Raw genomic sequence first — 15998 nt, 5'->3', positions numbered from 1 at the left:
TTACGATTGCATATTAATTTGAAAATCAACCGGATCCACCGTATTTTTACACGAGTGACTTCCGGTCTGCTAGCTAGTAGCATTGACGCAGGAGGGCCGCGTCTCTCGTCAAATAATAAACTCTGCCGTTCTTTTGCCGCTTCTGGGACGCGTCTAACACGCGGCTGCACTGCGACTGGTGTGCATTGGCTGATTGACTTTAACGGCCACATTTCACTGCGTTCTCGCAGTGGCAGCGTTGTCGCGCAGTTTACGTTTTGTCCTACCGTGTTGGTCCTCATTATAGCAGAGAAGACGGAGTAAATATAATTTACACAAAGAAACTGTAACCCGCCCGACTCACAGCCTCAAAAAGTAAGGGTTACCTTACGTCAGAAACTCGTTCGGTACGCGTCCGTTCCGAACCGAACACCAAGTACCGAAACGGTTCAATACAAATACATGTACCGTTACACCCTTAGTGTCAACTCTTGTCTACATGTCATGCCTTTGTGTTAAAAAGACAAAAGGTTATTAAGGTAAAAATGTATAAATTAGTTAAATGTAAATATTGTGTAAAGGTTTCATCTAAAAAACATTGGGAGTGAGACCTCCCCTTGTCCAGCGAACGTGCATTTGTGCTTAGAGCAAGATCATTTGTCGCAATTAGCGATCTTTGATGTTATCCCTTCCTTCATTCAAGCTTGTTTCTCAGTGGCCATGAGATTTATAACCTTGACGAAGTTGCTATTGCAGCTAACACTAGACTAACATTCGTCTTTGTAAGTTTTTAGTTTAGTTGTATTTTGAATTTCAAAGGAAAATGAGTGTTTTTGGTTTTTCATGGTGTTCATGGATATGACTTCCTCACACTCTGCTTTGTTTGTACTAATGAAGCTACTCACATGTGTAAAAATACTATTGTACAACATTTTAAATGTATTCGTTTAGGTTTATTTCTGTTACCATGATTTGAAACGTCCATAATTTCAGGAAAAGTACGCCTTGTGTTTGCAGTGTTTCTTTTTTGGTTCGCTGGCTGTATAGCAGAATAGCTTCACTGACACATACAGCAACAACCGAAGAAGGAGGGGGCGAGCGCTGCCGCTCCAAGACACTTCTGGCTGCATTTTTGGGAAATTTCTAATAGCGAATACCGTACTACGGTATGACAGAAAATTTTAGTGGTTTTGCAACCGTGAAACCGGCACATACCTACTGTATAGTGAAGATAATCAAATTTGCTGACATCATATCCTTTCATGGCACGGGATTAAAAAAAATTGAATATATCGATCGCCTCCACACACATCCATGCGGTCCATTTCATTCAGGAGCATAAAATACCACATGTAATATGAAATATGCTTTCTAGTGTCATATGCACTTTAAAGTGCCTGTGGCACGAAAAAGCATGTTTATTTCATAACACACGCGGTATTTTATGCTCCTGAATGAAATGGACCGCTTGGATGTGTGTGGAAGCGATCGCTATATTTATTTAGTTTTTTTAATCCCGCGACATGAAAATGAGTGACTTCCGGCATCAGTCTCGAGTTGTGAAAGAGGGCGCGGTGACGTGTACGGAGGAAGGAGTCCTTTTCACTATACAGCCGTACTGTTGTATGAGAAGGACTAAGGATTCAGCTGATTTTGCGGATCTATACGTTTATTTTACGCATCACGCCAGCCAAACGGCTGCAGAAAAATCTTGCTGTACGAGGGAGAGGCGTGTGCGCCTTTTTGGGGTTTCAAAAGGTTCCCATTCATCGGTGGATATTGGCCAAAACATGCCCTACTACTGTGGGACCATGGGACTTACGAGGAAGTGAGTAAACATCGTGTTTGGTATTATGTCAAATACTGGGGTCATTTTTAATATGTAGGTGGCTTGCATTTATTTTGTTGCTGACATGCTACTTGTCCCCTCGGCCAACGACCGGCGGCTTGTCGCACATTACCCCGCCGGGAGAGCACTAAACTCTGCTTATTGCCCTCTTCATGTGCTCGGTGTTCTGTCAAATTTTCCGACCGATCAGAAATTGCAACTTTGTGTTAAAAATAGCCGCGAATACAGCGATTACAAAGTAAACACCACAAACTTTCTTTAAATAAAGGACTACTTACGTTTGATCATGGATGGGCATGTAAAAAGCTCTCCTCATACACATTAGCTACACATGTTAGCTGCACAACAACTGCAGCCACCCTCCTACACGGAGTCTCTCGCTGTTTAAGACTTCGCCGTGTAGTAAAGCATTATTTTGCCATATTCATGTTGACAATTTGGTAGCTACACGCTCCTCTGACGTCAGCCGGTTTGTCCAGCGGTCATTGTCCAGCTGCTTCCCCGGCGAGCTCTCTTGTCCGTAGTAGCAGGGGAACGAGCTGTAAATTGCTCTCCGCCGGGCGGTTTGCCGATCGGCAAAGACAATCGACAACCCAGTCGTCATGTCAAATAAGCCGGGCTAGTTATGTGTGATTTTCCGCTTCGAAGACTTTGAAACATTACTCTGTTCGGGTTAGCATGTCGGCTAGCTGTCACTCCTCTTGGTTGTTTACATTCTCCAAAGCCGGGGAAGGGAAATGACATAAGCCCAATTTAGGTGGCATAAAATATCGTTCGGGAGGTGCGACAGTAAAGGTGAAGTCGACAGTTTTGACCATTATGGAGTAATTTTGCCATGTCGTCTTGAATAAATGCATTTTTATTATTTCAGATTCCATTTAGCACAAGACTGTTATTTATCATGACCATGCCATTTATTTAGCTATTGGGGAAAAATACTTGGATAAAAAGAATATCCTGTAAAAATATTGGAGTAGAGAGACTGAAATAATGACATTTTGGCCTCTCTTCGTCGCGTTTTCCTAATTGTGAATAATTCCCCCTCAATGGGCTGCATACTAAATCAGATGAAATGGTGACTCCGCTGACGTCATTCACCGGTTGGAGACGCTAGAGCCCTATAATGGTAGGCATGGCTAACTGGCAGATTAAAAGACTAATTTTGTCGTCATCTGTGCTTTGCTAAATGGTTGTATAAAGGGATGGGAATTGATAGGATTTTTACGATTCCGATTCCATTATCGATATTGCTTAACGATTCGATTCTTTATCGATTCTCTTATCGATTCTAATTTGGGGAAAAAGAAGAACGTTTTGATTGGCATTGAATTTGTTTAATCAGAAGTCACAACCTTACAAACTCACAACAAGGTCAAAAGAGACCCAAAGCCTCAATATTAACTGTGGCAAGAAGTGGCAAATGCACAAGAATGTGTAACATTTTACTGAAACATTTTTCTAATAGAAATAAAAAATATTGGTATATATTGGCATATAGGTCGTTGGTCTGCCGTTGGCAATATGTGTTAAACTTGCAGTTTAACACATATTAAACTTTTTCCAGTGAGGGCCACATAACTTTTCCCTTCTCTGATGAGGGGCCGGGGTCAGTTTGTAACAGAAAAAGTGTGACGATTGCAGGAGTGCCTAAATGTAAAAAATCACACAAGCCACAATCAAATAACCCTTTCTGAATATTTCACGGAACAAAAGTAAATAAAATAAAAATAATAATATAATAATTAATAATAACAACACTATTAATGAAATAGATAATAACCAAATAACCCTCTCTGAGTTCTTCACAGAAAAAGGCCAGAAAATAAATAACACTATTGAGAAAAAAAAAATTTTCAAAATGCTCTCTGGTATTGTTCAGGGGGCCGGACCAAATGTCGGGGCGGGCCGTATCAGGCCGTAGTTTGGGGACCCTTGTTAAAGTGTATTATTTACAAGTATATTGAAAACGCATGCCTTTTAATTTTCATGGTACTTTCACGCTCAAGTGGGGGCGCCCTTGCGCTTCCTCACGCGAAGAACGCACTCACGTGAAGAAGAGCGCGCTTACACGCGAAGAGGAAGAAATGCCGCATCCCAGCGAGTGAGCGAGTTAGTGAGAGAGGGAAGCACTGCTACGACCCTACGTTCTTTGTTAATGTTTATAAAATATCTACAGAGGCAACGCCTGTATGTATCATCTTTTGTGTTGTTGTTGTGTTTCTCCACTCGCGATCGGACACTTAAATCCAGTTGTGTAGTGGTTTGAAGCTAATGCTAATGTAGTGGCTAATGCTAGCGAACGCATGCTAACCGTTTTGTTATTACTGAATTAGCAGCTAATCATCGCTGATTTACGTTGATGCAAACCTGTTTGTTATTGCGGACGAAATTGTTTTGTTTCATTTCTATTTTCTATTTCTATTTCACTCTTCAAGTGATGGTTGAATAAAGTCAGCAAATTATACCAACGTCTTCTGTATCGTCATTTCGGAGTTTAGCTAGCTGTATAGCAGTCTCGGTGAGGACAGTGCAGTCTATTCCCTCCCGATGCAGTCATCTCCACCTTCCCTCCCGATGCAGTTATCTCCACTTGCAATGACTGCAAGTTGTTTTGTTGTAATTTGTCCTCGTGAAGTGAAGACACACTTTCGAGCGTTTGAACCTGCGTGGTGTCATTGTTATGTTTACGGCTGCAATGCTCGTGCTAAACCATCGTAACCTTTCATTTTCGCCCTCTTTCCTGGTGAAGTGTAGCCAAACTTTGGAGCGGGTGGTTCTTGGCGCCATGCTAGTTTGATGCGTCTGGACAACAAGACAGTCACGACGCAATATGCGTCTTTAGGACTCGTTAAAGGGATCGTTACGGCTTTTTCATTGTGATGCCGAGGCCTCGAAACACTAAGAACCGGTTCGGAATTGGAATCGGATTTCGATTCCCAGCCCTAGTTGTATATAGTCGAATCGTCTCAAAATAGGATTCTAATTCACATAATAATCCTATTAAAGACTTTTTCTTCTGTCATATGCACTTTAAAAAGTGTAAACTATAAGCTCAAGTTGCAGCTGACTATCACATGTTTGTCAAGCACAAACAATCACTTTTAATCAACACACTTTCAGCCAACGGACTGATCCAATTTACAGAGAAAAGATATATGGATGAAGGTAGAAGAATGAGAACAAAGGCCCACCATCAATAGGGCACAAGGGGTCACTAAATAGGCTCTGTTAGAACATCTGAGTACCTAGCATACTCACAGGCACCAGCTGCACTTGCACATCATTCATTTACTCAGATACACGCACATTAACACAATCTCAGTCGCCAAATGGTTGTAGGGTTGCTTCCAATGGGCTTGTGTTTGAAACGTAAACCATTTCACATATTGTAATCATGACGGACCACCTAGCAGGTCAGCATATTTGGTTTCACAAATTAGTTGTGAAACAAGTCATGCACGACACTTTTCCTTGCTGACTATAGTATGTGATGGCCTACTGACATTTCTGGTGAGGTTTAAAACAAAAGGTTTAATTTGGTGTTGGGCTTTAAGACACACTGATTTTTAAAAGGAATATATGGGGGGGTGGGGCTCCCCCACCAGTTGTTGCTCAGTGTCAGTAAGTCAGCTGTGCTACATACACGATGGCTGGAGGAGGTGAAAGTCCTAAACCCCTCTCCAGAAGAAAATGAAATCGCTGGTATGGGAATACTTTGGCTACAGAAAAGTTACAGAAGGCCGCGGCTTAGAGGAGGAGGGTCAACCGACATGTAAAACATGTTTGCAAAGGGGGGCTGCTGAGTAGACAATACAGTGGTACCTCTACATACGAAGTTAATTCGTTGCAGGGCCTTGGTTGTAAGACGAGATGGTCGTGTGTCGACCAGGATTTTACCATACGAATACATTATAATTCCATTCATTCTTTCCACAGCCTGAAAACCTACACTAAATCTTTAATAAATACTGCTGGTACTATTACAGATGGCAATTAAACATAGCAGAACAAATTATAAAGAAAAATCGGAATAATATAATAATTACAATAATTCCTGTATAAATGCAACGAATCGGGTTCTAATGTGGCGGACATTTTTTGCTGTACCTGAATGCACCGCGTGGCTGACGTGACTGTGAGATAGAAAGTAAAACAGAATCGCACTCTCTATATTAATGTTTTGTTGCTGCAGTGGACAGTAGGCGTGTTGTGTTGCACAAGTTGATGGAATAAATGAAGAGATACCTGACGAAGCTGGCGATTTCTTTGGCGATGTTATCACAATAATAATTGTCACCTTAACTTATAAAGACGAGATACCACTGTACCTTCAATATGATTTTGCATTTATACAAAATTAAAGGCTAGCAAACACTGTCATGAACGTTTCCCACCAGCTACGAGAGTTAAGGCCAGCTTGTTTGGTGTGTCTAGCATTGGTAAAACGTAGTGTTATTTTGTCTGGCAACTGTCTGTATTAATAAAGAGAGTGTCTGTATAATGTAAACATGATACAAGTCATACACACGTGCTTTTTATGGAAAATCGATTATTTTTGTACTGATAGTAAATAATGTTGAGCTGTGGCTGTGGGTTTAGGCTCACCTAAAGGACTGCATTTATTTTAATTTTGTTTAGAGTAGTTCAATTTTTTTTTTGTTTAACATTATACTTATATTCCAATTTGCTAATATGTTTTGAAAAATAAAAATCCTGTTCAATTGCTTTTTTTTAAAAGCCAGATATGTAAAAGTAACACATTTTAAAAGTTGTAATTGCAATACCATGAAACCGTGAGTAGGTTGTTATTAAAGGCGTGTGAAAATTGAGCATGATATCTGTGCTTACTTCAGGGAGGCTAAATACCTCTTTTCTCGCAAAAAATCGCGACAAAAATGAGACGAAAATTTTTTGGGACATTCCGTCAAGCATTTTCAGGCAAATAAAATACGACCAAGACGAATAAGAAGACGAATAAGTAATTTTGTTCAAAAGACGACGACGAAAAATTAAAAGGATTGCCAAAAACCACACCGGACACGACAGTCAATGATTGTCCATGACATTTCTGTCAGACTAGAATCTGGCTGAAATCGAAGTCAGAGTCGAGCATTAGTAGAAATTTCTTCAGAAATGGCATTTTCTGCGGACTTCATACAAGTCCCATGTACAATCCCCCTTTGCAGGGCAATTACTAGGCTATTGCTTTAGTCTTAGGGTATACGTTGTATTTTTGGGTAAATTGATTAACCCTTTACACTCCACGCTGTAGAAGCTTAAAATCAGTGGGCCATATCGTCTGTTGTACTTGTTTTGTATATAGACAAATAGTAGCACTTTTATTCAACACCAGATGGCAGCATTGTCGCATCGTAACTAAATGAGTTTTCCCCAGGTGACTGAAAAAATCCAGTCGAAGTTTGCGTCAGTGGGCGACGTCTTGCATCTGCTAAATTTTATATTCTCTCTCTGCTGGAATAATTTTGATCACAATTATATTGGAAATATGGCATCACAACTACAAGGCTGGGGTAGAAGAAGGTGTGGAACACCAGGAGAAGACCATCCAGTCCGTAGGAGGCTAGTACAAACAGTAAATTATGCCAAGTCAGATTAGGAGTCTCGAAAAAAAGAGGGGACATGGATACGAAGAGGAAGGGAGAAAGGCTGATAAACAATGGAATCGATCCCTTCAAAGAATATAATAAATGGCGATATTTTTTCATTTTATCATGAAAATATCAAAGATCCAGTTAAATTGGATAAGATTTGAGCCCTCCGTACCACCCTTGAACAGTGACCCTCACTGCTGAATCAATAACATCTTGTATTAACTGCTAAATTCTATTAGAAACCTAAAAAAAATCATTGATAAATTATAAGATTACACTATTATATTCAGGGGTGCACATAAGTGGTCCGCATGCGCGCATGCGTACCGGACGTAAACAAACGCGCTGGCCCTCAACGACTTCCATACGCTTTTGCGTACCGATGGCTGACCACCGTATTTGCGGCGGACACGAGAAAATAACTTCTCAAAATGTCAAAGAGGCAGGCCACACTGAGTAATTACTTCCGTGTTCCCCCACCCCAGTCAAAAGACAGACAGACGACAGAGACGTCACCGGAGCTACCTAAAAAAAGAACTTTTGCTGAAAAGTAGGAGGTACCATGGCTAGAAGCAAATGATGCTCTGACAGAAATGCGGTACAAAATGTGCTGTGAGAATCCCAATGTCGCCGATAAGAGCAGCGCATTTTATGTAGGGTCAAAGAATTTCAGCCATCCAAACTTTGAAAAGCACGAAAAAAACAGAGCATGTGGCAATTAAGCAAACTATCGATGTCAAACAGGACCCCGCTCGCCCTATGGACAAGTGGCGGAATAAAGGTAATGAACAGCGACATGCACTGACAAACGTGTTTTTGCTCGCATTTTACAAAGCTAAACATGCACGTTCAATAAGGTCTTATGAAGAGGACATCCCACTTTTAAAAAGGCTTGGAGTTAATGTGGGAGCCGCTAATGCCCTTTATTTTGAATTGGTGCTTTTTATTTCTTTACATTTCAAAGTAATGGCAATTTTGTTGTGCCAGTTGATGTTAATCAAGCATTAATTGTTAATATAATTAATTAAAGTTAATTGGCTCTAAGTAAAGCTTGTCATAAATTTATCGCATCAGGCGGGTTGGCTCTCAAGCTCAATGAGGACCAAGTCACATCTCCAGGTCCTCCTCTGAGAACCTGGGCAAAAAAATGATGTGCACCCCTGATTATATTTTACTTGTATACTGTGTATATATATATGTGTATTACACTCATGTGTGAATTTGAAAATACAATGTGACAATGGCTATTCGTAAACAATAGAATATATAATATTATTTTCCACTTCAGATCGACCCACTGCCAGAGCTGCAAAGGCTGAGAGGACGAGAGGCAGAGCCAGGCGCATGAACAGACCCCTCACAGATGTAAAGGATGACGTTTCCTGTCTATTGTTTACAAACTATTGTCAAAAAGTGCCATTTTTGGAATGTAAATTACTCCGTGCTCATTTGCTCAACCACGATGTCATTAGCAATATGTCAAATTAAAGCTGTAAAATTTTTATGATCAGTTGTCAAAACCTGACTGACATTTATAGTTTATCAGCAATCAAGCAATGTGTGTGATTTTCCATATTTGGCCTTTGAAATTCTTCAACTTTAGCTGTTAAAGCTGTCTGATGACACTATCAGAAATGTACAAATTTTGGAATAAAGATCATGACATTATCCTTTAATGATTTAGGAATAAAAGATATGCAACAAGGCAACTTTGAACTGTTTTTTGTTTGTTTGTAAATACTCATAGAAATGTTAACCCTAATTTTACAAAAATACTCAGTGTAAAGGGTTAAATCAAAGATTGAAGTATACTACACTGTCACAATACTAAAATTTTCAACTCGATAGATAACTCAAAAAAGAAAACACCCGATACCATTTTCAATATTTATCTAAAAATCACCAAAATATTTGTTCTTTTGTAATAACAACAAAAATGCATTAATATCTATTACGATCAAGAGAAGTGAAAAATCGAATTTTCCCTGAGGCAAATTTCTTGTGACCTGTGGTAGTGCGAAAACACACTTAACTGTTATCAACCTAGCCTATGTACGTGGTCTGAGGATGCTACTAACCCGCTGATGCTGTCTCATGTATAGAAATAGTTTTCATGATGAGGGGCGGGGCACAGAGGCAACCAGATGGACTGGGTTGTGTATTGATATTTTGCAATCAAACAGCTTACCTGGAGACAAGATTTCAGAATTGATACTTTTGAAAATTCTACTAAATAGGAAGGATGTCTGCAATGGTTTTTCAATTGTTTGCACGACAACCTGTTTTCCAGAAGTGTGGCAGGAAAACTGAGGATTTTTCTGTGTGTCACTGTTTGTGTTGTGTGTCACTGTTTGTGTATTTTTTCCTTACCAAAGATCTCAGACTTTTTTCAGTGTGAGTGTGGATCAGGCATGATTCCAGAACATTATTTTAGCCTTTGACAGCAATTTAAGTCTCACATTTTAGAGGAGTTTATTCATATGACACCCATACCAAGCGGGCAATAAAAAAATCTTTAAATAAAAACAATTGTGCTGGATTCACTCTGTTTACATTGTTTTTTTTTCCTGCTGCACAAAGGTTTTCAAGCAGTCTCTGACCAAGTGGTGATATCAGTTATTTTACATCCATTAGTATGCGGTAATTTAGCAAAATAAACACTTTTTTTTTAAATTTGCATATTTTAAAAAAAACGTAGAATACGTACACTATTAAAATCGCACGTAACAGTCAAATCGGGAGCAAAACAATGGTATCATGAGTAAATATTAGGGGTGTAACAGTACACAAAAATCTCGGTTCAGTACGTACCTCGGTTTTGAGGTCACGGTTCGGTTCATTTTCGGTACAGTAAGAAAACAAAATGCTAAATATAAATGTGCTAGTTGTGTATTACACACTTGTGTGCTTTCAACAATAGGATCATTATATACAAAGCTACATTTCTGCTCAAAAATAGAAATACAATATTCTGAAATGTAGATATTTTGAAAAACAAAATAAAAATAAATAACATTGGCTCAGACTTTTTCTTTTAAAAAATATCTGATGTGCAAAATTGAACAGTTGCAACACTGAACAGTTTCGAGTTTCTCATATTAACTTTATGACTACATCCTCTAGCCAGTCGCTGAGGCAAACCAACATATTTACATTTTGTGAGAGTTGTTCCATCTATATTCTTTTTTAATTTGAATTACCCAACCAGAGGGCCAACCTGATTTTCTTCCATGTTTACATTTAACCGTTACCCACGCTACTCAATGCATTCCTGAGTGGTGCGACAGCCCTGGCCGTTTAATTGTTATCTTTTTTGAGACTGTCAGTCAGCTGATCGTCGTGTCCGCCAGCTGGCTGCTCCCCTCCCAACGTGACGTACTCTGATTGACGCCGGACGGGAAGGCGACGTCGCCGCCGCTGATGGGCCACCCGAGGAAGGGTTCCAACTTCAAAAACTAGCCGCTGTCAACTCTGACAGTTCGCATTTGCAGTATACATGCCGCCTACCTCCTCTCCTCGCCAGCTGTTTGCTCGCCATTCATTCACCTGTGCATTTGATCGCTACTTTGTTACACTCCCGCTTTTTCGGTGAGGTCTTTTATGTTCATTCGTTATTGGATCGTTTTTGTTCACCACTGTAAATAAGAGCACCGCAGCATTCGGCATAAACTGCCGTTTTCGTTCAACTCGTTTTCTCCTGTTTTGTTTAGTGTATGAAGCTGTCTTTTTTGTTATTTCGTTTTTACGATCAGGGTTTACTTAGCGGGTGGGGTTTAAGTGTAGTTTCATTTTTTTGTGGTTGTGGCCTGGGCTTACGCAGAAGCCAGCTTCTTCCGCATTTTGTTCATTGCGACTACGACTTGTGTGAATAAATTTGTGTCCACTTGCAACTTGTGTGTGTGGCTCGTTTTATGTTACGCCCTTAGCGAGCCATCCGTGGGACGTAACAGCGGGATTATGGGATGCGTGAGCGGGCATTCCGCGCTTGCGTTAAATGCGTCACATATTTTAACGTGATTAATCAAAAAAAGAAATTACCGCCTGTTAATTTGACAGCACTTTACATTATGTCAGAAACTCGTTCGGTACGCCTCCGTTCCGAACCGAGCACCCTGGACCGAAACGGTTTAATACAAATCCATGTACTGTTACACCCCTAGTAAATATCGCTAATTGTTATCGCAAACTTATTACATTTGACTCTCTTCGAAGGATTAGAAAGTAAGGGTTGCGAGAAAATGAAATCACAGCAATTTGCTGTGGACTCCATCTCAACTAGTTTGAACATGAATCAGCAAAAAATTAAAGAGTTTTTCGAGAATAAGCCATTTCTTGAACAGCTGCACTAAGTCAGGACATCCACATAAAATTTTTCTTTCACCACAAACGTATTTGGACGACCCCTCCTTGCAGAATTATTTAAACTGGGGATGTCCCGATCCGATCGTGCCATTTTTCTGGTGGTCGGAATCGGGTGAAAAGGATCCAGTGCCCACCCACGGACACACTCTGCCCACCCAAGAAAACTGGATGTAGTCCTAACGGCAGTCTGGGCAACGCGTATGGTATCCCATTCATATAGTACTGATGTGTGCTCAGTTTTAACCTTTGCGTTGTTACCTCCTCTTTCTCCTTATATAAAAATAAATAAAAAAATAAAAAATAAATGTTGGTTTTGTTCTTAGGGGGCGCTACACACATTTACGCATATTTTGATTTTTTTTTTTTAAATGTATGTATTTTTTTTTTATTACGTCTTATCAAAGTTTTCACCAGAGTTCACCTGGCTGTTGAGTTTGGCGAGTTTTGAAGCGTTCTGAGGGGGTCAAAGTAGGGCTCAAAGTGTCGGTGGGACAAAGAATGACTGCTAGGGGGCGCTACATAGTCTATTTGGAATTTGTCTTTACACTGTATCAAAGATCGCACCTGTCTTGACATGCCGCCTGCCGATTTTGGTGCATTTTGAAGCATTCTAAGGGGTTCAAATTGAGCTCAAAGGGGCTGCGGAACAAAGAATAACTATAACAATAATAATAATAAAACCGAGGAACCACAATAGGTTACCTAAAAAAAACATTGTCACCTGCATGTCCATACTGTTTCGTTATGGATGTGTCCCAAGTCAAAATCAAATCAACGTTTATTTTAGACCAAATCACAACAACAGTTAAGACTAATGTATGGTAAGACTAATGCCCACCCACACCTCGCATTCTGGTAACACCACTGATGGTGAGGCAAGTAGCACCGACCACAAATTAACAAATGTTAATGTTGTATTAATAATAATTACTGTTATTATTTTAGGTCTATATAGAGTAATTTTTTTCTGTCATAAGCAGTCACTTGCCCTGGAAAAGGTAACAGCTCTAGCTGGTACACAAATATTTGTTGAAGCAATCCGTTTTGTAACATGCAGTGGTTCGACTTACAAATAAGAGCCCTACACTTCGACTAGCGATAGAACACCTCTGTATATGCTTGACTCAGTGGTTGTTGTTATGGCAACAAGCTACTCAGCTGATCACTAGCAGTTATTCGAGGGCCAATGAAGAAAAGGCGATGAGTCCAGTTTGGTTTCGTGCTTTATAAAGCACTCATTTTGGGTTAATTGAATACTAGCGTTATAATGGAGCACAACGATGTCTATAAACCTTACCCTAATGACAGCGAATTTCTCATCACGTTGCCGTTACATGTAATAAAGATTCTAAACGTGAGCATTAATCCCCGCAAGCACAAACAAAATGCAATATATATTGCACCGCCTATGCTCGGTCAGTACACGTAACCAGGTGTATGTGTTGAGACCAGTTCTACTAAAAGTTGTCGAACCTAAAGATCTGATCATGTTCGTTTCAATGACATATTCAATGCTGACATTCAAGCCTCTACTTTGGAGCCAGCAGGTCACTCACGGCAACCACAAGCAAGTCGCTGTGGATCGTATTGCTCTCGAGCTCGCAGAACTAAACCGTACTTTGTACAGAATTTATTTACGTCGCGCCAAATGCAAATGAATTGCGCTTTACGACGAAAACGAGGGTATATTCCCAGTTAGTTTGTGTTCCAGACACACAAGGCCTCATCGTGACGGAGAGTAGCTTTAGCAGCATTAGCATGTTAGCTCGCTGAATCGATGATTTGATAGCTTTACGAAGCCAATACCCACCAAAACAAACGAAAACGATGCCATTTCCTACAAGTAACAGCTGTTGTCCATTTGAATGGCACAATTAGAAGTGAACTGGACGAGTGAAGCACGCAAACAAGTTTGCAAACCGGCCAGCTAATGTTAGCCCACCGCGCTAATGGAAGGGAAGCGAACGCTGTTGTTTTGACCACAGCACACTCGTTCCCCGCAAAAAACACTATTTCCGTCTTTTCACCATTAATGGCACAGCTCGGCTCACCTCGGATGGAATATCCTTGAAGAGTTCGCGGAGAGGGAGTAGACAGCGGCTCACTGTGGTGCGTGTTTGCTTGGTTTGCTGCAGGGAAACACATTCGCAAAGCTGGTAGAGCAGAGGCGACTCAGGCGAGACGCCAGGCGCTAAGTAGTAGTAGCCGCCTCGTACGCGCGCGCACACAGTTGTTGAAGTTTGCCTCGGGAGCGCGCTCCTCACGAGTTGGTCGGCGGCTCACCAAGTATTCGCACCATTGAAGTCGTCCTGCAGCCATGCTACTATTGCATTTATGTATCACCATGTACTCAACAAAGTATAAGTAATAATGCCTGACCCTTTCAGTAAGTCTTCTGATTCTCTTGCCTCCAGCCGCGCTGGCTTCTATATTCACTTCAACTGCCTTTGCAGGGCTTGCGTCAATGGTTCATTGTGTACAGACGCCTCTTCATTTCCAAGTGTAAAATTTGGGTCTTGGATTTCAGTTGCAGTGTCTTTGTCAGCCATTTTTAGTATATTGATTTAAATGAAACTTCAAAATGTAAGTATATAATTCAATTGAAACTTCAGAATTAAGAAATCAGAGTAACTATAAATTCCATTAATTAGCTTGATTTGTTTGCGAACTTAAGTGAATTTCCCCTTGGATAAATTGTTTTGAAACAATTCAACTTGTTATCTTATATGTTCAAAGGCTACCCAGTAGGAATAAATGTAATCATATCAATCATACAATGCTATTAAAGGCCAAATGTGAAGTAAGGTTGGCCAACCATGTTTTTGAATAACATCAATGGCTAAACAATTATAAGCATATTTTCGTTATTTTTTTTAACGCAACCCCTTCCAGATTCTTTGTTTAACCCATAGCAACGCCCTTGACAACGAAAATGCTTTTCTTCGACAATCGTCGGAAATCTTAGGAATTGACGTCACACCGAGAACTGCGAGGGAAGTCCGCCATACACACAGTATTGTTCCATTGCTTCTCGGTAAGATGCCACGGCAGTGTGTGGCGATGTATTGTTCTCAATCTAAAGAAAAGTTGTACGAGTGGCTGAAGGATAGCAGGGCACGTAAATGCACATCTTTTGTTCGCACTAAGCGAATGAATTTCACGCCATCATCGAGTCGTGTTCTCTGCTACAAGGACTTCGAAGATGCCTGCTTCCTCAACCGGTGTGCTTATGATCAAGGATTTGCAAAAAAGTAAGTGTGATTTTTGGATAGATGACTGATAACTTTGTCAAAGCAGAGCTGCCGACTGTTGTGGAACAGTGCTTAATTTGTAAATCATAAGGTGTTGGAACGCAAAGTACATATGACAGCGCAGGGATGACAGCATGTGGACAGGTCCCGGAACATATAGTAATAGCCTGAATAGGGAAATAGAAAGGAGAGGCGTGAATGATGACTTCCTTCACTTTATTGTGGCAACAGTTAAATAACAAATACCAAAAATAACAGCGGACTGCTGCAGCATGCGACCGCCAACTTCGCTCTCACGCCGCACTCTTCTCCTCACATCCCGCTACGTCACCACTCTGCTGTCCGATGGCCCCTTCACGGGCCCGCAAACAGTTACAAACATTACATTATACAGAAAATGGTGCTGAAAACAAAACGTAAATGCCCACTTGCCATGCTGTGGGACTTTCCTTTTTTTCTTTCTTTTCTATGTGCTTTTTTGACTCGTTTTGAACCATCTTCCTTCTTTTTGAAAAAGACAGTAAATGCAACAGTCTTTTTGGCATGTTGAAATACCATTTGATCCTGGCTGCTTGCTCCCAAGATGCCCCAAATTTCAAGTTTTTTTTTTTTTTTTTAATGTCAGGAGTGTGATTTGTTGGTCCAGCTTCTCAGTGCACCATTGTTATTTTATTTTACACTGTAACGTCGACTTGTAACTGCGTTTAATATTCTGATAATAATGTTTTTCGAGGTACCCTGAAGTGCACGCAACGTTACTCTTGTTTTGGTCACGTGACGCGGGAGTGTGATAGAGAAGCACAGGCTCTATCTATCGCTCCGCACAGCCTGCCGAGAGCCCCAAGCTGTGTTCGTACTGTTAGCTCCATGTGTTAATAAAGAAACAAAGTTGTCAGCACGTCATGTGTTCGATACCTTCGTCAACAAAAAACTATGCAAAGCTAT

At 40.5% G+C, this 15998-nt stretch overlaps 1 protein-coding gene across 1 annotated transcript in view; it reads right to left on the bottom strand.

The window, feature by feature from the left end:
* Positions 1 to 14023, bottom strand: part of siah1 (siah E3 ubiquitin protein ligase 1) — a 33890-nt gene extending 19867 nt beyond the window's left edge. The window contains exon 1 of the mRNA XM_057836720.1: positions 13854 to 14023. Within this exon, the coding sequence (XP_057692703.1) occupies positions 13854 to 13947 (94 nt within the window). The 5' untranslated portion in view covers positions 13948 to 14023. The remainder of the gene's footprint in view (positions 1 to 13853) is intronic.
* Positions 14024 to 15998: the final 1975 nt, after the last annotated feature.

Source organism: Corythoichthys intestinalis, chromosome 5 (assembly GCF_030265065.1).
Source record: "Corythoichthys intestinalis isolate RoL2023-P3 chromosome 5, ASM3026506v1, whole genome shotgun sequence".
In the NCBI taxonomy this organism is placed as follows: Eukaryota; Metazoa; Chordata; class Actinopteri; order Syngnathiformes; family Syngnathidae; genus Corythoichthys; species Corythoichthys intestinalis.
The sequence above is the reverse complement of the archived record's forward strand: the minus strand, read 5'-3'. Positions and strand labels throughout refer to the sequence as shown.